Genomic DNA, 22095 nt, shown 5'->3' on the forward strand with positions numbered 1-22095 from the left:
AGGAGACCAGTGAGAAGCCGAAGGTGTGGGATGAGACATCCAGATCATCTTCAGTATTGCCACATCCTTTCTCGCTGCTCTTACTCTATTCATTTTTAGAGGAAAAAACTCATCATTGCCAACGTGCCATTTCTCAGCGTGTTTCTAAGGTTGACTCGCATCACAGTTGACTTGGCGTAGGTGTTTAAATACAGAATCCAGGTCTCTGCTGAATCCAGTTCTCCTGGGGCTGGTCTGGACATGCACATTTCAACACCATCCCTGGGTGGTTCATGTGCACACTAAAGTTTTGAAAACTGATGGTATAATGTTTAAGGAAAAACTGAACCAAGAGTTCTTTGCAAGTGCAGACGTAGCACCCTTTCCTGTAATTTGGTTAACGAGTATCAGTACCACCCTTCACTCTAGTTCTGCCTATCCCACTTCCACATTTGCCCTTAAAACGAGAGAGATGACCTTTGTTCTGTTCTTAAAAGGAGGATAGACTGTAGGTTCTGAACAACTGGGCTTGAAGTGCCATTAGCAATTTCCTGGTGAAGGAGCAATTTCCAGTAAAGTTTCTTGATCATCACAAACAGAATAAAATAAAGAGACTTTAAGAATATCAACAACCTGCTTGGTTTGCATTGAAAGTTTACAAATGCATTTTATTACTAGATAGAGAGAATATCCAAATGTGTCTCCACGTTCTATTTTTGATTGTGTGCAACTGTAAACCACTGCCCTGTTATGCCCATCTCTCTCTCTGTGTCCCTATCTGCCAACTCCTTCCTTCTGTTGGCTTCCTCCTTCATCATCTGTTCATAATCTGTACATCTGTGCCAAACAGATTTCATTGATAACACTTTGCCCTAGTCACACAAGTGTTTAAAATACAGCAGTAATTCACACACGGGGATGGTCAGAGAGAAGCAGCTGTCATCTCCTGACACCCATGTTCAGATGCTTCTCTCACTTTACACTGTATTTGTCTCCTTCCTCCCTGTCCTCAGCTGGGGATGGGCTGGCCAATTGAAGAGTTCTATCTAGCCTTCAAAGGGGAGCTCCCATGCTGTGGGCACTTGAAAACAAAGATGAGATCTCCAACAATGTCCCCTGTCCTCAGGAATTAATAAACCCACAGAAACACTTATGACTTGAATCAATGCTGTGGGACTTTGGGACTCTATGGGAAATAACTTAGTTCTAAGGTATCTCAATAAATGAAGGCCACTAAAAGTAAAGTTTACAAGTGGGAGATACCCTTTTAGAGGATACTAGAAAATATTCTTTATTGATTTAATATCCTAGACTAAAAATTACGTAAGTGAATGTTATACAAGTCAGTCCCCTCGGAGTCATTTCACTTGATTTAAGGGCATGATTTAGTTCCAGTGTCTCTTGTAGAATTGCCTCCAGAAGTATTATCTTATACTCACATTGAGATTTAAACCAAGAACTATGTGAGTTCTCAATACCTAAAAGTCTTCAAAGCCTCTCCTTTGAAGGAAATAACTGATTTTTCTTCTCTGGTCTGAATAAGTGCTTATTCAAAGGTTATAGTCACATCCAAGTCACAGGATTGAGAACCTACTTAATCTGCCACTCCTGACTGCAGACTCATCATAAAAGAATGAGAAGTAGTTGTTTTTTTTTCTTTTCCCCACCTTTTACTGAAAGGACATTAAGGCCTTTCTGTTTTGAGAAAGAGAGATGGGCAGGGAAGATAAGCAGTTTCCCCATCACCCATGAGGGCTGGCCTAGGTTTGGGTTGGAAAGGTAGTCCTAGTTTTGCTTCTGGTGCAGTAGGGTTGGTATCTGTCACCCTGTATTTCACAGACTCCAATAATTCTGGAAATAACCCTCATTTGATTGGTTTTGGTAAAGGGGATAATTGATGCCTGCTGTAACCACAAACGATTTAACCCAGTTAGGTCATCATTTTTCATGTGTTTATGGAGGGCAAGAGGAAGATGGGGAGCTGACATGGGGAAGAATACATTCTAACGTTGAAATGCTTGTTCCCAGATTCACTTAGAAGAAATCAATGGGACTATGGGAGGCCAAGTGGTACAGCATTTCCAGGGATGCTTGCCATGGGAACAACAGAAACAGAATTAAGACTGAGGTCTGGGTGATTTTTTGGTGTCCCTGGGTAGCACAAACATATGCTGTGCCCTTCTTGTGAAGAGTTGAAAAGGAAAGGTAATAGATAATAAAGTGGGTCACCTTATTCATCAGAGTTCAGAGACTGTTCTCAAATTTTTTTTTATTTATTTTTTATTTATTTATTTATTTTTAATTTTTTTTTCAACGTTTATTTATTTTTGGGACAGAGAGAGACAGAGCATGAGCGGGGGAGGGGCAGAGAGAGAGGGAGACACAGAATCGGAAACAGGCTCCAGGCTCTGAGCCATCAGCCCAGAGCCCGACGCGGGGCTCGAACTCCCGGACCGCGAGATCGTGACCTGGCTGAAGTCGGACGCTCAACCGACTGCACCACCCAGGCGCCCCTGTTCTCAAATTTTTAAAAAGGGTATTTGTGCTGATTCCTCAGGGGTGCAGGAGGCTGAGAGTCACAGGCGGAGAACAGAGTCATGTGAGCCACATGGGCTGGAGAAAGAGGAAGTCAACCCGGGTCTAGTCTAGTGGTCTTTTCATAGTCGAGAAGAAGGAAGAAGGAGGAGAAGTATAAATAGGTACTGTGAGTGGAAAAAAATCGGGAACGAGAGAAATATATAGAGAAGATCTTGGAGTGTGTTAAACAGGCTGAGGAGAACGTTTGCAGGAAATTCTTCAGTAAGCTTATGTATTATTTTTCAGTATTTCAGTTGTCAGTTTATATTTCCTTAGAAAGCCATTACATGCTTGGACTGAACCATGTGAAGCCTTGGTTTTATTCACTTTACACTCTGAAATATAATCACCCTTCGCCCCTGCTGAAAAAAGCTTTCCTTGACTCTGCTGCCCCCTTAAATTACTGTCATCTCCGATTACGCCATCTCAATGGCACACCTCAGCAAACTATATCATCACTTTCTTCAACTATCAAATTAACAAAACAAAAAGCAATCATTATAGTAAAGATTAATATAGTAAGACATAGATTTTGTACATGTCGGACACTGTCTTGGTAATTTCCATATATTAGCTTCCTTAAGTTTTATCCTATGAGGAGGGTACCGTTATCACCCCTATTTCAGAGATATGGATACTGAGGCACCAGTGCTTAAGTAACTTGTGTAAGCTTCCACAGTCAGAAGTGGCACAGCCAAGGTTTAAACCCAGGCACTTTGGTGCCTAAGCTCTTAACTACTATACAAGTGTGCAGTGAAATTGGTATCCTTGCTTACTGCTGCTGGCACTGTGCATTTGTTCAACCTCAAAAAGTGAAAGAGGCAACTGGGTGACTCGGTGGGTTAAGCATCTGATTAGAACTCAGGTCATGATCTCACGGGTCGTGGGTTCAAGCCCCACGTTGGGCTCTGTGCTGACAGCTCAGAGCCTGCCACCTGCTTCCGATTCTGTGTCTCCCTCTCTCTCTGCCCCTCCCCCACTCTCTCTCCCTCTCTCAAAAATAAACATTAAAAAAATGAAAAAAAACCTGAAATACACTTGCTATCTGACCCAGTAATTCCACTCCCATATATCTATATCTGCATCTATATGTATATCTACATCTATATCTATATCTGCCTGAGAACTGTTCATAGTAGTGTTACTCATAATAACAAAAGATAGGGATAATATAAATATTCATCAATTTAAAAATTTTTTTAATGTTTATTTATTTTTGAAACAGAGACAGATCGTGAGTGGGGGAGGGACAAAGAGGGGAAGACACAGAATCTGAAGCAGGTTCCAGGCTCTGAGCTGTCAGCACAGAGCCCAACGTGGGGCTCAAACTCATGAGCCGTGAGATCATGACCTGAGCTGAAGTCAGAAGTAACTGACCGAGCCACCCAGGTGCCCCCAAACATCCATCAATTTTGAACAGATAAACAAAAGACGGTACACCCACACATTTGCATATTATTCAGCCATAGAAAGGAACGAAGCAGTATTATATGCCACAACTTGGATGAAACCTGAAAACCTGATACTATGTGAAAGAAGCCAGAGTCAAAAGACCATATACGTTGTAGGACTCCATTTATGTGAAATGTCCAGAATAGGCAAATCTATTGAGACAGAAGGCAGATTAGGAATTGCCAGGGGCTGGGGGAAGCAGGAGAACGTACAAAACTCAGTGATGTTCTCTGTTGGTTCAAATGTATAAACATGTTCCATGATTCAAGTGTAAGGTTGTAATTTAGACCGTGTTCCCCACAGCTTGGGAAACTGTTCCAGAATAGCTTACTACTGAAGAGCTTCTGGCCTCAGCCCACAGTGTGTACCTAGATGCCTTCCTTCACAGACCGAGGCTCTTGGCTAAACCTCATTCTCAGATTAATGGAGAAATTCATAGTCCTTGGGAAAGCATCTCTGTTAAAAGGAAATACTACCATACATACCTTGAATTTTCAAAAATGTTGTTTGTTTAAAAACTACTTTATGGTATACAGGGAAATGGTGAATAATTTTATGGTCCTGGGGGGAAGGACTTTCAATGAGTTGAGGATTTTACATCAATTCTAAAATATGTGTACTACTCAACTTGGTATTTACAATCAACATATTAAATGGTTATATATATGAAGCTGTTTATCACAGTGTTATTGACAGTAGCAAAAAAAGAAAAATCCAACAATGAAAATTGTATACACACTTGCAGAAAGTCATACACCTTTTAAAAATGGGACATATGGAGGCACCTGGGTGGCTCAGTTGGGTAATTGTCCAACTCTTGATCCCAGCTCAGGTCTTGATCTCAGGGCTGTGAGTTCAAGCCCCGTGCTGGGCTCCGTGCTGTGTGTGGAGCCTACTTTTAAAAAATGGGATGTATGAATGCTATCGAACATGAAAATCATGCTACCATGCAAAATGATTAAAAGCACCTATTTGTGTGTGTGTGTGTGTGTGTGTGTAAAAACATACAAACATTCAGTAATTCAGACAGTTATAAATAATACACATACTCATTAAAGTTGTATGTTTGTTTTTTTTTTAAGAGAGAGAGAGAGTGGGAGATGGGAGGAGAGAGAGGGAGAGAATCTTAAGCAGGCTCCACGTCTAGCATGGAGCCCGACACAGGGCTCAATCCCATGACTCTGGCATCACGACCTGAGCTGAAATCAAGAGTCGGACACTCAACCAACTGAGCCACCCAAACACCCAAAGTTATATGTCATTTGATACTGAAATAATTTCCTTTAATCCTCTTACCCGTATTCCATTGTGTTCAATAACTATACCTAGATTTCTCTTAATTCCAAAGGTATATATTCTATGGTCACTTTTTCACTTCTATCTTAAAATTGTGAACAATATTGGGGCACCTGGGTGGCTCAGTCGGTTAAGCATCTGACTTCGGCTCAGGTCATGATCTCGTGGTTCGTGAGTTCGAGCCCCACATTGGGTTCTGTACTGACAGCTCAGAGCCTGGAACCTGCTTCAGATTCTGTGTCTCCCTCTCTCTCTCAGCCCCTCCCCTGCTCATGCTCTGTCTCAATAATAAATAAACATTTAAAAAAATAAAATTGTGAACAATATCATACATATAAGAGTATAATGTAGGTATATCGTTTGAAGTGCATCCATTGGGTTTCCACTGGGAACTGGAATTCTACTCGGTTCAACTGAAGAGATGTTAATGAATACACTATTTAAGAGGGTGTGGGTGAGATTAAGAGAACCATGAAGTTGGGCCTGAACCATCAACAACTAGCAACCGTGGGAAGTCCATACCATCTCTGCACTAACATGCAAAGGAGGAAAGCATTTCCGGAGCTCCATGAGCTAGAGCCACAGAAGAGAGGCCTCTGGTCAAGAGTTCCAATTGTGGAAGGACCCAGCCACTACTAGGTCATCAGTCCCAAACAGAGAAGGAAAGTAGAAAACATATCCTACCTCTTTCCTCCTGCTTCCAGTCTCCTCTTCAAAGTGTCCAAACCCAAATGGAAACAAAACGAGCTGTGGTGAGCCCAGGTGATACTCTCCAAAAAGATCTGCCTCTAGAGGCATAGAACAGGGAAGGGGAGGAAGAGTGGATATGAGGAAAGGCAAACAGAAAACCCAAATGGTCTGCCTGTTTTGCCACTCAGCAATTATTCTTGCCATTGATCAGGTGAAGAGAAGCTCATCCCCTACACATGAGAATCAGAAGCCTACCAACCACTATACTGCTTTGAGGTGATGTCAATTTGGGTATACTTTGACCTAGAAACTAAATTGTAATATTTGTCTCCACCAGCACTCTTGACACAAGGTAACAAGGAAAGAGGGGCAAGGAAGAAATGATTAACATTTTACATGTCTGTTTGTCTCAACAGCTTGTTGCAAGGCTAAAATGGATAATTATAACTTCCTACTTCATTTATGTTTCCCTTGCCCTATGCGGTTCCTTTGTAGATCAGGAATTTTTTGCCTGGTGTGGTGATACAACATTTAATTTCTGCATGTTCTGAAATTTAAGTGGTCTCGGGGCACCTGGGTGGCGCAGTCGGTTAAGCGTCCGACTTCAGCCAGGTCACGATCTCGCGGTCTGTGAGTTCGAGCCCCGCGTCAGGCTCTGGGCTGACGGCTCGGAGCCTGGAGCCTGTTTCCGATTCTGTGTCTCCCTCTCTCTCTGCCCCTCACCCGTTCATGCTCTGTCTCTCTCTGTCCCAAAAATTAAAAAAAAAAAAAAAAACGTTGAAATTTAAGTGGTCTCGACCTTATCAAGTTCCTGCAGTTATTTAATGACCATTAGTACTGCACATGGGAGTATTCAGATATGTCCAGTGAATCTCTGGTCATCGTGCAGAGTTCTCCTTGCCCTGATTGTATAGCTGCAACCCAATTTCTCCTTGGTAATTGGGATCAGTTATCCCAATTCCATCACAGTGAGAAACCAAAATGATGAAGGGGGCAGATCCAGCTTCCAATTCAATAGAACCACAGCTGAGTCCTGTGGTAGAAACATTACTTTCTTTTGAACTAGGACTTCCAAAGATGGTCAAAGTTTGTAGAAATGGTGTGCTGGACATTTTCCATTTGTCCCAGCAGTCTTTGTGCCTAGGAGGCTGACCTCTAAAAACTGCATGAGCCTGGTTTCCTCATCTTTGGCTTTGGGGTAGATCCAGCTAATGGAAGACCTCAGCAGGATATCGGAGCATGAGAGGACACAGACGGGCCTTTCTTTTCCACCCTGTCCTCAATTGGAGCTGAGGGTGTGGCAGTGGCTCCAATGACATAATCTCACCCTGCTGGGCTAATGGTCAGTACTGACTGCCTTCCTCTGCTGAACAGCATAGCTTCTGTTGGGTAGCCCTCACCTACAGCCACACCTGTGGCTCTTGCCTGGTTTTAGTAACTGTTCCACCCCTCTGGCCCCTTCTGCTCCCAACTATTGCTGGTTATGACTGGTTATTGAATACAAACTATGTGCCAGACACTGTGAGAATTGCCTAAATACATTATGTCATTTAGCCCTCACAGTCCAATAAGTTCGAAGGCTTTTAGTCCTATTGTAGAAATAATATAGTTTTAGAGATTTATGGAAGCGACAGTGACAGAGTTTGACATAGAATCTAGGGGTCCTTATGCTAGGGTCTCTGCACTCAAATACTATTCCCTGCTTCTTTCATCAGTTGATATCCTGCCTTAAAGAATCGAGGTTCCATATGGCTTTGCTCCTGTGGCACAAAGGATACCTTGACAATACACCCGCTCCCACAGTTGGGAACATGAATGCTGGTAAGATTTCCCCATCCAGCCATTCAACAAACAGCATCTGGAATGTAGGACCCAAGCTCCAGAATACTAAGGGTCAGTGCTGACAGCATTAAGGCAAGCCTAGGAGGTTGGTTTGGTGCTTACTCACAGGGAACAGGGAGCTTTGTGTCTATTATTGTGCAGTACCATACTATTGTGCAGTGACAGGATAGACAGCCCAGAAATAAACCCCACATTTATATGGCCAATTAATCCACAAAGGAGGCAAGAAAATACAATGGGGAAATCAAAGTCTCTTCAACAAATGTAGCTAGGACAGCGACGAAACCGGGTTACTTTCTTACACCATACACAAAGATAAACTCAAAATGGATTACAGACCTAAATGTGAGACATGAAACCATAAAACTCCTAGAAGAAAACATAGACAGTGATTTATTTGACATTGGCCTTAACAAGGGAAACAAAAGAAAACAAACTACTGGGACTACTCCAAAGTAAAAAGCTTTTGCATGGCAAAGGAAATCATCAGCAAAATAAAAAGGCAACCTACTGAATGGGAGAAGATATTTGCAAATGATATATCTGATAAGCAGTTAATATTCAAAATATAAAAAGAATGTATACAACTCAACGCCAAAAGACACAAACAGTCCAATTCAAAAACGGGCAGATGACCTGAACAGACATTTTTCCAAAGCAGACATACGGATGACATGTGAAAAGACACTCAACATCACTAATCAAGGGAAATCAAAACCATGAAAATCAAAACCACAATGAGATATCACCTTACACTAGTAAGAATGGCTAGAATCAAAAACAAAAGAAGTAAGTGTTTGCAAGAATGTGGAGAAAAAGGAACTCTCATGCACTGTTGGTGGGAATGCAAACTGGTATAGCCACTGTGGAAAACAGTATGCAGGTTCCTCAAAAAATTAAAAACTGAATTACCATATGATCCAGTAATTACACTATTGGGTATTTCCCCAAAGAAAATAAAAACACTGATTCAAACAGATATATTCACCCCTATGTTTACTGCAGCATTATTTACAATAGCCAAGATATGAAAGCAACCCAAGTATCCACTGACAGATGAATGGACAAAAAGATGTGGTACACACACACACACACACACACACACACACAGGAATATTACTCATCCATAATGAGATTGTGCGATTTGTAACAGTGTGGATGGAGGTAGAAGGTATTATGCTAAGTGAGACAGGTCAAAGACAAATATCATATGATTTTACTTATATGTGGAATCTAAAAAACAAAACAAATGAATACACGAACAAAAGTAAAAACAGACCCATAAGTAGAGAAGAAACCAATGGTTGCCAGATGGGAGGGGGGGTAAGGGGATGGGCAAAATGGGTGAAGGGGAGAGGGAGACACAGGCTCCCAGTTATGGGATGAGAAGTCACGAGGATGAAAGGGACAGCCTAGGGAATATAGTCAATGGTATTGTAATCCGGTTGTATGGGGCAGATGGCGGGTCCATTTGTGGGGAGCACGGTATATAGACTTGTCAATCACGATATACACCTGAATGTAATGTAACATTGTGTGTCAACTATACTTAAATTAAAAAAAAAAATGCAACTGTGGATCATATGTTTAAGTGACAACCTCTCATCAGACACATTCTTTTCTGGAAAACCGACCCAACAGTGTGGTTGACACCACTTCTGGAGAGTAACAATGAGATGGCTCCTTAAACTCTTTAGAAGCTCAGCTGGGCGCGGGAGCAGGGATTTCTCTCATACATGGGTCACTTACAAACCTCACTGAGGCCTCTTCGTCCCCTCAAAACCTGACAGCTGAGCCGCTGTTGGTTTGAATTTGCCTCTTTGATCTCGCCATTCTCTCCCGGGCACCCGGCCGGACACAGAACACTAGGCCTCGGGCAGGAGAGGGGCGTCTTTCAGGAAGCCAAGGGCTGCGCTGATTGGCTAAGCCTTGGAATCACTGTCAAGGCCGTCCAATCCCGAGGCTCCGCCCGCCAAGTCCCGGTCAAGTCTCGGTGGAGGGGATTCCTGGCCTGGAGGCCTCCGCTGCGATTACTGTCCGCACCTCGGCCGCCGCCTGCTGCCCAGTGAGTGAGCGCTGGGCCCGCGGGACTGGCCGAAGGCTGATGGGGAGGGGGGAGTCCGCGCGGCCGCCTCTGCCGGCGACGAGCTCCGGGGTCCCGGGCTTGCCGGGCAGCCCGGGGCGCCCGCTCCTCGGGAGCACCCCTCGTTGGCTCTCCTCTCGTCCTCCCGGGTGCTGACCGCTAGCCCCAACCTCGTTTCGAAAGAGCGGGCTCTCCTCGCAAGGAACCCTGGCTTCTCCAGAATCGATGTAATCGAGCTGGGAAAGGAGGCAGAGCATTATCCGCGGAAATCCGCATACCACTGCAGGAAATACCCAAGTTTCGGCATTTGGGTCCAGGGAGGGCGGGTGGAGTTACCATAGGGAAAACCTCCCGGAAGCTGTGGGTTCTGAGCTGGAATTCGCGGGGGGGGGGGGGGGGGGGGAGGGGGGGGAGTGACTTAATTTGAGAGGGATGCAAAAACGTACAGGAAATTATTGTAATGTGCCACTAGTCTTACATATAGGTAATGTACCATTTGATCAGGAAATGAATCAGCACAGACATTTGGATAACAGGTCACGCATGGGTCATGAATCTTTCTTTCTCTTTTTCTTTCTCTTTCTTTCTTCTTTCTTTCTTTCTTTCTTTCTTTCTTTCTTTCTTTCTTTCTTTCCTTTCTTTCTTAAGTAAAATCAAATCATAGTTCCCAGGGGTGACAGGAGTAGGGCTGCCCGGAACTTGCAGCCCCTACCTATTCTCCTCAGATATACCTCTTCCCATCTTAAACGATGGCATAGCTGAGGGCCTGAGGCATTGAAGAGCCCTTTCTAAGGTCTCAGGAGTAATCAAAGGAAAAATGAAGGCAGAAGGGACCCGAATCAGCATTCTCAGCCCCTTGAGACACACTGGTATCTAAGCTGTAAGTGGTAAGACATTTGTCACCAGTGATAGTTGTAATTTTTGAAAGACACCTTATTCAATTTGGTGAGTTCAAAGTTATCCCTATTGCAAGATCACTCTTGCTTATTTTCTGATAAATATTTTGTGAATGGGAGAAAGCTGAAAGTATTCTGGACACCTTAAGGAACCGCTTAGATTTTGGACAATGCCTTTGTTAGGGTGGGGACGGAGAGGAAGGTTGAAGATACTGAACTCTGGGACATAGTTCACAAGGTGTGGTACACTTATTTTCAGGTGTGGGTTCCCTTGGGGACCACAGGGAACTTCTTCATCCTGATTGGATTCTACATTTAACCCTTGGGAGCAAGACCAAGAAACTGAGGCCCAGGAACAGGTAAGTCTATACCCTAGCCTTCCAGATAGTTTCTCCTCCCTAGATGGCTGATGTGAGCACTGTCTCTCCACTTCAGGAGAGATGCCACCCCCTTCTCAACAGGGGCACTGCAAGAGACACAGTTCTATAATTTACAGGGTGAGAGTGTGTGTGTAGGAATGGGATTAGAGGACAGCTGTTTTCTTCATAAATGTTTGTAACATATGTAAAAATTCAATCATCTACTCCTATGTGCAGGAAAAAAAAAAAAAAAAAAAAGAATGGCAAGTGACCTAAGCTTGATTTCTCTTGTATCACTCATGTTCTATGAAAACATTTATGGGAAAAAGACATCATGGGGACTTCCAAGATGGATAATATATTGCTACTTCCTTCAAGCAAGTTCTGGCCTGCTGTTGCAGACAACTGACTCGGGGTGCCAAAGTTCAGAAAAAGGAAAGAACTTCTGTTACATCTCCCTACCCTCAGTGGATGGCCTCTGACTCTCTGGACAGGGGACGGAGTGGGGCTGTGGCAGAAGGGAAGAGAAACCTCATGACCTGCCTCTTCTCTCCAGTGAGTTGTTCAGCCTCCTATGCCCAGCACTGAGGCTGACTCTGGCTCTGAGGTCCCTGTAAATCAAGAATGCATCTTTGGCAAGAATACAGGGAAGTCACTGAAGTCTGGCTTGGAGTGCCCACTCGCCTGGAACCTAGTTAGCAAGGATAACTATTCTACCACCTGGCACAAAATTCCCTCCCTCCCCCAGCATCTTCTCCCCAGCTAGCCAGAACCCACTATTTCATGATAAGGCTGTGAAAAGCATAAGCTCTGCTGGGTTTCCTACAGAAGAGTGTGGGTCCGTTGGAAAGCACTGAGGCTGGTCGGTCCGACATGAGGTTCACAACCTGCTTGGTAGCCTACCAAAGAGAATCAGCACTATTATTGAGGGGAGAGTGGTGGTAGCTCCCCTAAGTTTTTTCAATCTTCTGAAAGTAAAATTAATAATAAACCGAAGGCCTTCTGTACCTACCCAATTGGATTAAGAACAAAAAATTGAAATTTTGGCTCCCTAGAAGTGATAGAGCACTTAAGAACTTCCCAAGCATGATAAATAAGATAGGCAATACCATGTATTCATTTAAAAATTGCTTTTCCCAGGACATTTAAGTGTCATTATGTTCTTCCCCTCTTGAGACCTTCAGTAGAAGCTGAAGAGAAGAAAGGTGAAGCCAGAAGAGGATGGCCAAGGGATATCACCAGTGGGTGACACAATAGGGGTATATAGGAGAGGGCCAGGGATCACAGGAAGAGTGTTGACATAGTGACCTGGAAACACCTAAAACTTCCTAAACACAAATGCAAGGAGCACAGAGAAATCTGTCTTCAAGGTGTCCTCAATGCATCTTCTGAATCATCCCTTCTCAGAAGCAAAGTTTCTGTCATCCAGTTGTATAGAAGGTCTATACAACTGTCCCTCACAGAAGAGAGAGTGATCTTTTAGTTTGTTTGTTTTTAAGTATTCAGTTCTTCAAGATTTACAGTGGGAAGCAAGATCAGGAAACATGGAGCTGTATACCTATAGAGAAGGAGGAGATTCTGAAATCGTCTTCGTTCAGTCAGCTGGTCGTAGGCTAGCAAATGTTGGCCATGCTGGTTAAGTTTGCCCAAGATCAGACAGCTACTTAGAAGAAAGGACTGTAATCCACACTGTGTTCCTAGCTCAGAATTTGATTTTTTTTTTTTTTTACATTTTTGTATGGTATCTGGTATCTGGTATTTGTTATATGGACAGTCCAAAGCATCCTATATGAGGATACATGTAGGATATATCATTTTAAGCCTCATTGCTTTTTTACATTTTAGGTGAAGATGGGGTTTATATTCTCAAAATCTATGAATGAAAACATGAAAAACCAACAGGAGTTTATGCTTATGAATGCTCGACTCCAGGTACTTTTTCAAACAATTAAGTTTTTATGTTGTTACAGTGGTTAAAGTTTCTATGACATACTCCAGCAGTATTGTTCTCTTTGGCCCCAAAAAGTAAAATGCTCATGGGCCTCTATCCTCGGAGCCAAGATGAAATGGATTACTAATTATCTGGTAAATGGGCGTGTTTAAATCTCCAGTCTAGATCCTAGTATAAAAATTTCCATACCAAAGGAAGACGTAACTGCTTAGAGTATAGGGGAGGTAGAATGATGCCCCTCTCCTCACCAAATATGTGCATCCTAACCTCCTGTGGATATGTTGCCTTACATGGCAAAAGAGACTTTGAAATGTGATTAAGTTAAGGAGTTTGAGCTAAGGAAGCTCCTGGGTTATCCTGGATTATCTGGATGGGCCCAATGTAATCACAATGGTCCTTATAAGGGGTAGAGATGGGGCGCCTGGGTGGCTCAGTCAGTTAAGCATCCGACTTCAGCTCAGGTCATGATCTCGCAGTCTGTGAGTTCGAGCCCCGCGTTGGGCTCTGTGCTGACCGCTCAGAGCCTGGAGCCAGTTTTGGATTCTGTGTCTCCCTCTCTCTCTGACCCTCCCCCATTCATGCTCTGTCTCTCTCTGTCTCAAAAATAAATAAATGTTAAAAAAAAATAAGGGGTAGAGAACAGAGGGTCAAAGTCAGAGAGAAAAAAAAAAAGATTTGAAGATGCTACACTGCTGGCTTTGAAGATAGAGTGAAGGGCCAAAGAAGGAATTCAGGTAGCCTCTAGAAGCTGGAGAAGGCAAGGATGTGGATTCTTTCCTAGAGCCCAGAAGGAACACAGTCCCACAGCCCACTTGGGATTTCTGACTCCAGAACTATAAGATAATAAATTTATGCTGTTTTAAGCTTCAAGTATAATTTGTTATAGCAACAATAGGAAATTAATACACACTGTGAAAACTTGACACTGGATTTAGACATAGGCTGATAGCAAAGTAGAAGTAGCAAAGTAGAAGACTGTCTAATTGCCTGATATTGTCTAACTGCCTAATTGTCAGGAAGTATTATGAAACGTTGTAAAGGTTTGACTGAAATTATTTTCCTAAGGTTTCAAACAAAGATCTCTTGGCTTCTGGGGTTCATTATGGCCCTGGGGATAGAAGGTCCTACTGTGAGGCAGTATGGTGAGTGATTAAAAGTGAGGACTAAAGACAGACCAGCTAGGTTTGAATCCCATCTCTACCCCTAACTGTATGACTTGTGCCTCAGCCTCCTGGTTTATAAACTGGAGGTAACAGTATCCCCTTCACAAGGTTGCTTTGAGGATAATGATGGTCGTGTAAAGAGAGTATATGGGACAATGCCTCAAGTCCTCAAAACAGTGTCTTTCACTTTATAAGTATTCATGGTTGCTGCCATGATTGCTATTAAGAGTGTCCTGTGCAGGACAACGATTTCTTTTGGGGGAATGGGACAATTTAAAGGATGGAAACTGAATTTTTGTAACACAGAAAAGTGGCCTAGGGGAGATTAAACATTAGGCATATGAACCAGCCAAGAATGTCATATGCCCAGAGGGTCTTTTGTCCAAGATCTTTGGAAACTATAGATTTTTACATCCATTCCCTTGAAGTCAGGATATGTGAAGGGTGTGGGATTTTATCCTATTTGCAAGATAACAAATTAGCCTGTTACTATTTATTGGACGCTGGCAGAATACAGGAGACACTTCCATCAGAGACAGAGGACTTCGCTACTCATAGCACAGTAAGCAGCATGAGCTTGAGGTTGGCATGAGTTTTCCCTGTGCCCCTCAAGTCTCAAGAGGGCATGCAGGTTGGCTTAATTGGATGCTGAGGTGGGTACAGTGGGTTCGGGACACAGCGGAGGAACAGTGAGCTATGGAATCTACTACTTTTACCGTGACTGGTCAGCCAGGCTGCTCTTAGGTAAGCCTTGTTGCCTCATTTCTCAAGGTTTCTCACCGCAAACACAACCCTGAGTAATGGCCCATGTAAAGAACAGTCAGACCCTATATCCTTGGCCTACCCAGCAAAAAGTACAGGAATGGCCATGCAGTTTGATTCTCCCAACACGTGTTTGGTTAGGATGATTAGTTTTTCTTTGTTGATCAGGATATACTTTATTATTTATCTTTTAATTTCAAGGAAGGATGATAAAAAGAATGTAGATCAACACTATTAAAGCAGCTTTCCACCTTAAAGCTACTTGAGTTCTGATCTTAACTGGGACAGGCTAGAAAGAAACATAATCTGTAGAGATTTTGGAAGATTAGGTGGGTCCTCAAATATTTCCTGTTTAAAGGAATTAAACTTCTAACATCTTTCTTAGGGTTTAGAGCTATTCTTTTATCGAAAAAAAAAAGTATCACAAAACATTTGATACATTCTAGAGAATATATTTATAAGTTATGAAGCATAATAAAATGAGTACCGATGAACCCATTACTAAATTGAAGAATTTTGTTATCACAATACACCTGAAGCTACCTACAGGTTCCATCCTATATGTTGAGTGAGCCCAAACAGTTAAAGCCAGTCTGGAATTGACCTCATATCCCAGAGCCCCTGGGACTGGGCAGGACTCAGAAAATGTAAGGAATGGGCCACTAGGGTAGAAGATTTCTTGTCTTTGTAAGTTCTTTAAAATATTTTTAAAAATCCCAGTTGAAACATCATATGTACTAATGCCTTTAGCCCATGACGGCATGTCTTTTGGTGCTTTTCCTGTTTGATGGCATCTCAATAAAAGGGGTAAAGAGAAGAAATAAAGCAAAACTCTTATTAAAGAAAAGCCTAATGACTAGAATACTTTTCCCAGTTTTTTTTTCTTACTTCTACTTTTTTTTTTTTTTTTGGTAAAAAAGGAGATAAATAATAACTCAATCATTCCATATTATTGGGTGTTTTTTTTTTTCATTCAAGGAAAAGAACAAGAATTAGAGATTCAGCTACATCTCATACCAGTGCCCAGGTTCTTAACTGGCTGTACATTCTACTCACTCAGGGCTTTGGGATATTTAGGTCCCACCCCAGACCAATCAGATCTCTTCCTGGCCGGGCATGCTGTCACTGTTCTAAGCTCTCCAGGAGACTGTAATGCACAGTCTAGTTTGAGGTCTTTGCCCTTCGTTTTCCATGATGCTACATAATTATAATCAATGATTGGCAGGGATTTAACACAATGCATATTGGAGATGGAACCAAATAGTTTTCAATTTAAGTAAGCTAATCAGGAAATTAAATCAGTCACTGGAGTCTGATTGATAAGAATTTGTAAAAGACTTCAAATCAGAAAGGTTTCTCTTCATTACAACTTTGGTTCAAGTTGAGCTAGAGGGGATTTATACTACTAGTTAGAATGATGTTTTCATATCATCAGCAAACTTCAGTTTCCCATTGCTTTGTTTAGCATCTCTTACTCATGATGGTGGCTATACTCAAGTAAACGAAGTATCAAAGAAAAATGAATACTTTCTTAAAATGCCATTAGATGGCATACCTAAACTAATTTCATATCTCTTGAGTGGCCAGAAAAGCATTTTGATATTCTATAACAGAATGGAAACTGAAAATGGAAAGCAGAAAGAATGAGGGAAGATTCCATAAGTCTTTGCTGTGCTCTAGAACTCTGTAAGCAAAGCAGTTATGATCCATGTAAAGATAAGTCAGGTAGTTTATTCACCGTTTACTGTGTATAGACAACAAACTCAAGATTTAAAAAATACGTGATTGTATGTCTATTGTTAGTTTGGTGTTAAAGAAATGAGGTATAGTTATAAACCAAAAAATACATATTTAATATATATAAAATAATGTGCTGTATGCTAAGCAGGACTCAGGAATGCCTAAGGTATGTGCTCTATATTCAAGGAACTTATCATCTAAATTCAAGGAATTTATCATCAAGGGTGAGTCATGCTGCAAATAACCAGATGTTTGTGTGTATGTATGTGGTAAGCAGAACATTGACTCCCTAAAGATGTCCACACAGTAATCTCTAGAACTGTGAATGTATTATCTTGTGGCAAAATGGACCTTGCAGATGTGATTAAGGGAACAGACCTTGAGATGGGAAGATTATCCTTGGTGATCCATGTGGACCCAATCTAAACACACAAATTCTTTTTTTTTTTTTTTTTTAGTTTTTTAATGGTCATTTTTGAGAGAGAGACAGAGACAGAGAGAGAGAGAGACAGAGAATGAGCAGGGGAAGGGGAGAGAGACAGGGAGATACAGAATCTGAAGAAGGCTCTGGGCTCTGTGCAGACAGCTCAGAGCCTGACGCAGGGCTCGAACGCACGATCCGTGAGATCATGACCTGAGCCGAAGTCAGATGCCACCCAGGTACCCCTAAACACACAAATTCTTAAAAGTGGAGAGGTGAGGACAAAAAGAGAGAGAGAGAGAGAGAGAGATAAATACCAATGTGGAATTTAAGAAACAAAACAAGTGAGCAAAGAAAAAAATAGACAAAAAAATAGACTCTTAACTGTAGAGAACAAACTGAGGGCTACCAGAGGGGAGGCAGGATAGGGAGGAGTGAAATAGGTGAAGGGCATTAAGAACACACTTACATGAGCAGTGAGGAATGCACAGAACTGTTGAATCACTATAATGACACCTTAAACTAACATAACACTGTACATTAACTACACTGGAGTTAAAATTAAAGAGAGAGAGAGAGAGAGAGAGAGATGTGATGTTGCTGGACTGCAACATGGAGGAAGGGATCCCCCACAAGGAATGCAGGTGGCCTGGAGAAACTGGAAAATGCTAGGAAACAGATTCTCCCCTAGACTCTCGAAAAGGAGATTCTTGCAGACACCTTGATTTTAGCCCATTCGCACCTGTGTCAGACTTCTGATGTCCAGAAGTATAAGATAGTAATTTGTGTTATTTTAAGCCACTAAGTTTGTAGCAATTTGTCTATATAGCAGCATGGACTCTGATAGGATTGTTTCTGCAACATAAAACATAATGTATACTCAATACATGCTTTTTCAAATATATAAAAATTAGAACAGCAATAACTATTATGAGAACTTTCTGAAATTGCTTAAACCCCTATAACTCCCAACAACCTGCCATTCTTATGCCCTCTCATCTGTTTTTTGTTTTTGTTTTGTTTTTTTTTTTTGAGGTGAAAGCTTCTTGAAATAAGAAGGGCTTAATGTTCTGAGGAAAACAAGAGAGTACAGTGTCTGCTTGGTAGACAGTCTTGTGGCAACAAGGAGCCCAAAATGTAAAGTAGGGAGTGAAGAGGGAGGAAAGCAGCCAACTCTGTATGTGGAAGGACGAGCAAGTGGGAGATGGTTCCAGAACCAGAAGTGGCCAGGAAGTACCCTGACTAAAAGATCACCATGTCAACACAAGCTCACCAACTTAGATTTAGAACTCTCTTCAACTTACCCCTCTGAAACTCATTGTGGCCAGTCCCTATCCCCATTACCTTTGTCCCTCACTCATGATTATTCTTGAGGTTTATTTTTATTGTGGTAAAACACAAATAATATAAAATTCATCATTTTATAAAATTTTTAAGTGTTTTTATTTTATTTTTGAGAGACAGAGACAGAGACAGAGAGAGAACAAGTGGGGGAAGGACAGAGAGAGAGGGAGACAGAACCCAAAGCAGGCTCCAGGCTCTGAGCTGTCAGCACAGAGCCCAACGCGGGGCTCGAACCCACGATCCATGAGGTCATAACCTGAGCCAAAGTCCGATGCTTAACTGACTGAGCCACCCAGGCGCCCCTAAAATTCATCATTTTAAAGTGTACAATTCAGTGACATTTACAATGTTGTGTAACCATCTCTGCTACTCCATAACATTTTCATCAAAAGGAAACCCCATGCCCATTAAGCAGTCACTCCCCATCACCCCAATCCCTGGCAACCACTAATCTGCTTTTGTATGGATTTGTCTGTTCTGGACATTTCATATAAATGGAATCATGCAATATTATTTTTTTGTCTGGCTTATTTCACTTAACATAATCTTTCCAAGGTCCCTCTATGTTGTAGCATGAGTCAGAGCTTTATTCCTACTTATGGCTAAACAACATTCCACTGTGTAGATACACCACATTTTGTTTATCTGCTCATCAGTTTACAGACATTAATATTTCCACTTTTTGGCTGTTGTGATTAATGCTGCTATGAAAATTCTTATACAGGTTTCTGTTTGAACATTTGCTTTTCAACTCTTGAGTATATACCTAGGAGTGGAATTTCTAGATCACCTACTTTTATATTTAACTTCTTGGGGAACCACAAAAATGTTTCCCTTGGTGGGTGTACCATTTTACATTCTTACCAAAAGGTATGTCGGTTACTATTTACCCACTTCCTTGACAAAACTTGTTATCTTCCTTTTTCTATTCTTTTCTTTTAATTCTACCCATTCTAATGGGTTCGAAGTTGTTTCTCATTGTGGTTTTGACTTGAAATTTCCTAATAACTAATAACATTTTTTCACAGACGTTTTGGCCATTTATATATCTTCTTTGGAGAAATGTCTATTCTGGTCCTTTGCTCATTTTTATTTTTTTATTTTTTTATTTATTTTATTTTATTTATTTATTTTTTCAATATATGAAATTTATTGTCAAATTGGTTTCCATACAACACCAGTGCTCATCCCAAAAGGTGCCCTCCTCAATACCCATCACCTACCCTCCCCTCTCTCCCACCCCCCATCAACCCTCAGTTTGTTCTCAGTTTTTAAGAGTCTCTTATGCTTTGGCTCTCTCCAACTCTACCTCTTTTTTTTTTTTCCTTCCCCTCCCCCATGGGTTTCTGTTAAGTTTCTCAAGATCCACATAAGAGTGAAACCATATGGTATCTGTCTTTCTCTGTATGGCTTATTTCACTTAGCATCACACTCTCCAGTTCCATCCACGTTGCTACAAAAGGCCATATTTCATTCTTTCTCATTGCCACGTAGTATTCCATTGTGTATATAAACCACAATTTCTTTATCCATTCATCAGTTGACGGACATTTAGGCTCTTTCCATAATTTGGCTATTGTTGAGAGTGCTGCTATAAACTTTGCTCATTTTTAAATTGGGTTGTTTTTGTTTTTGACTCTGCAGGAGTTGCTTATACATGATGGACACTAGATCATCATCAAACAAGATTTGCGAATATTTTCTCCCATTCTTTGGGTTGTCTTCTTACTCTCTTGACAGTGTTCTTTCATGAATACAAGTTTTTAATTTTTGTGAAATCCAATTTATTTTTTCTTTTGTTGCTTGTACTTTAGGTGTCATATCTGAGAAACCATTGTCAAATCCAAAATCATAAAGATTTGCTTCTGTGTTTTCTTCTAAGAGTTTTATAGTTTTAGCTTTATATTTAGGTTTTTGACCCATTTGGGGTTAGTTTTTTATATGGTGTGAAGTAAGGGTTCAACTTTACTCTTTTGCATGTAGATGTCCAGTTAGCAGGAGGCTCATTCTTTATGAACATAAAGAAGTCAGGCACTGCACAGTTAAGATTAGGAGTCACATACTAAATCTGTAACTGACTCAGATGACGAATCTGTTCATCAGGGTTCAGGCTCTCTGAAAAGAGCATCTTGGCCTATTAGTGGTCTTCAAGTACCTGAAGTTCAAGACAGTGACAACCTTCCAGTTTCTTTTCTACTAAAGTTGAAATGGATAGGAATAAGTTAATTTAACTACATTATGAAGGATTCGGTAAATACATAGAATACAATACATTAGTTGACTTTTAAAGAGGTTGCTAAAAATCTTCAGCAAATCTCTTTAAATGTGGGGCAAAATATTAATCACTTAATGGAATCACTTAGAGGAGTTAATGAAAATAGTTATGATTTCCTATATTCTGTCCATATTCAGGAAGGGTAGGAAATGAAAGTGAAATAATGAGGTCATTGATGCCACAGGTACTTATCTCTACAAAGGAAAACAACTAAATGACAAGGGTCAAGCCACCAAGCTGATCTTGTGCTACCTAGCCTTTCCCTGCTGACATTGGGTCCAGGACCCTTCAATCAGTTCTCTAAAGGGGACACAATGGTTTTAGGTTTGTTCACAAACTTAAATGAGATCAATGAATCCAGTTATAGACTGCCAGAAGGCTTTTCTTTTTCTTTGCTTCCCGCAACTATAATTCTGTTTCATAAATCTGATCAGAGTGAATTTTAATTCATTTTTAGTTTTTCATTGCTTGAACAAGGGTGGTCACTTTACTTATTTATTAACTCAGTAAAGCATGTTCTGAATGGCCAATATATACAGAGTCTGGGACACAAAACTTAATTAAAAAATGGTACTATAGCTTTAATAATTTTGTTTTCTCTATAAATCTTCATAACATGTATTCTTTCTCCCTCTCACCCTACCTTACTCTAAAAATAATTTAATGCAGGCTTGCTGTTAAAATCTTTACACTTCTCATATGTGTCTTGTTTCTACTTCATTTTCTTCCTTAAGATAATTAAGAATGTGGGGCAGCAGGAGGAGGAGAATTTTTAAGAGACCAAAAAAAAAAAAATCCCCTATAAATATCTCTAATAGTTAACATAAGGGTAACAATTCAAACTGTCATTATTCTTCAATAATCTTATTAAGTACAAAATAATAGTGAAACCAAATTTTAATAAATGTTTTAATTTAAAATAATTTTAGGGGTGCCTGGGTGGCTCAGTTGGTTAAGCATCTGATTTCAGTTTAGGTCATGATCTCATGGTTAGTGAGTTCAAGTCCTGAATCGGGCTCTGTGCTAACAGTGCAGAGCCTGCTTGGGATTCTTTCTCCCTCTCCCACTCTCTCTGTTTCTCCCCCACTTGTTGTCTCTCTCTCTCTCTCTCTCTCTCTGTCTCTCTCTCAAAAAAATATGAATAAACTTTAAAAAATAAATAAATAAGGGGCACCTAGGTGGCTCAGTCAGTTAAGTGTCCGACTTTGGTTCAGGTCATGATCTCACAGTTCGTGGGTTCAAGCCCTGCATTGGGCTCTGTGTTG

The 22095-nt window shown here is 41.2% G+C and overlaps 1 protein-coding gene across 2 annotated transcripts in view; it reads left to right on the plus strand.

Annotated features, from left to right (window-relative positions):
* Positions 1–9807: 9807 nt before the first annotated feature.
* Positions 9808–22095, plus strand: part of PLGRKT (plasminogen receptor with a C-terminal lysine) — a 45243-nt gene continuing 32955 nt past the window's right edge. Inside the window, exons 1-3 of one of the 2 annotated variants that reach the window (XM_047101274.1) lie at positions 9808–9901; positions 11075–11174; positions 13020–13106. In XM_047101274.1, the coding sequence (XP_046957230.1) occupies positions 13026–13106 (81 nt within the window). In that variant the 5' untranslated portion in view covers positions 9808–9901; positions 11075–11174; positions 13020–13025. Of the gene's footprint in view, positions 9902–10641; positions 10800–11074; positions 11175–13019; positions 13107–22095 lie in introns of those variants that run through there. The other variant, XM_047101283.1, reaches the window with a different exon arrangement.

The sequence above is a fragment of the Lynx rufus genome, unplaced genomic scaffold (genome assembly GCF_022079265.1).
Source record: "Lynx rufus isolate CCGP_SWC_20201006 ecotype Redwood Valley unplaced genomic scaffold, mLynRuf1.p SCAF_10, whole genome shotgun sequence".
Lineage (NCBI taxonomy): Eukaryota > Metazoa > Chordata > Mammalia > Carnivora > Felidae > Lynx > Lynx rufus.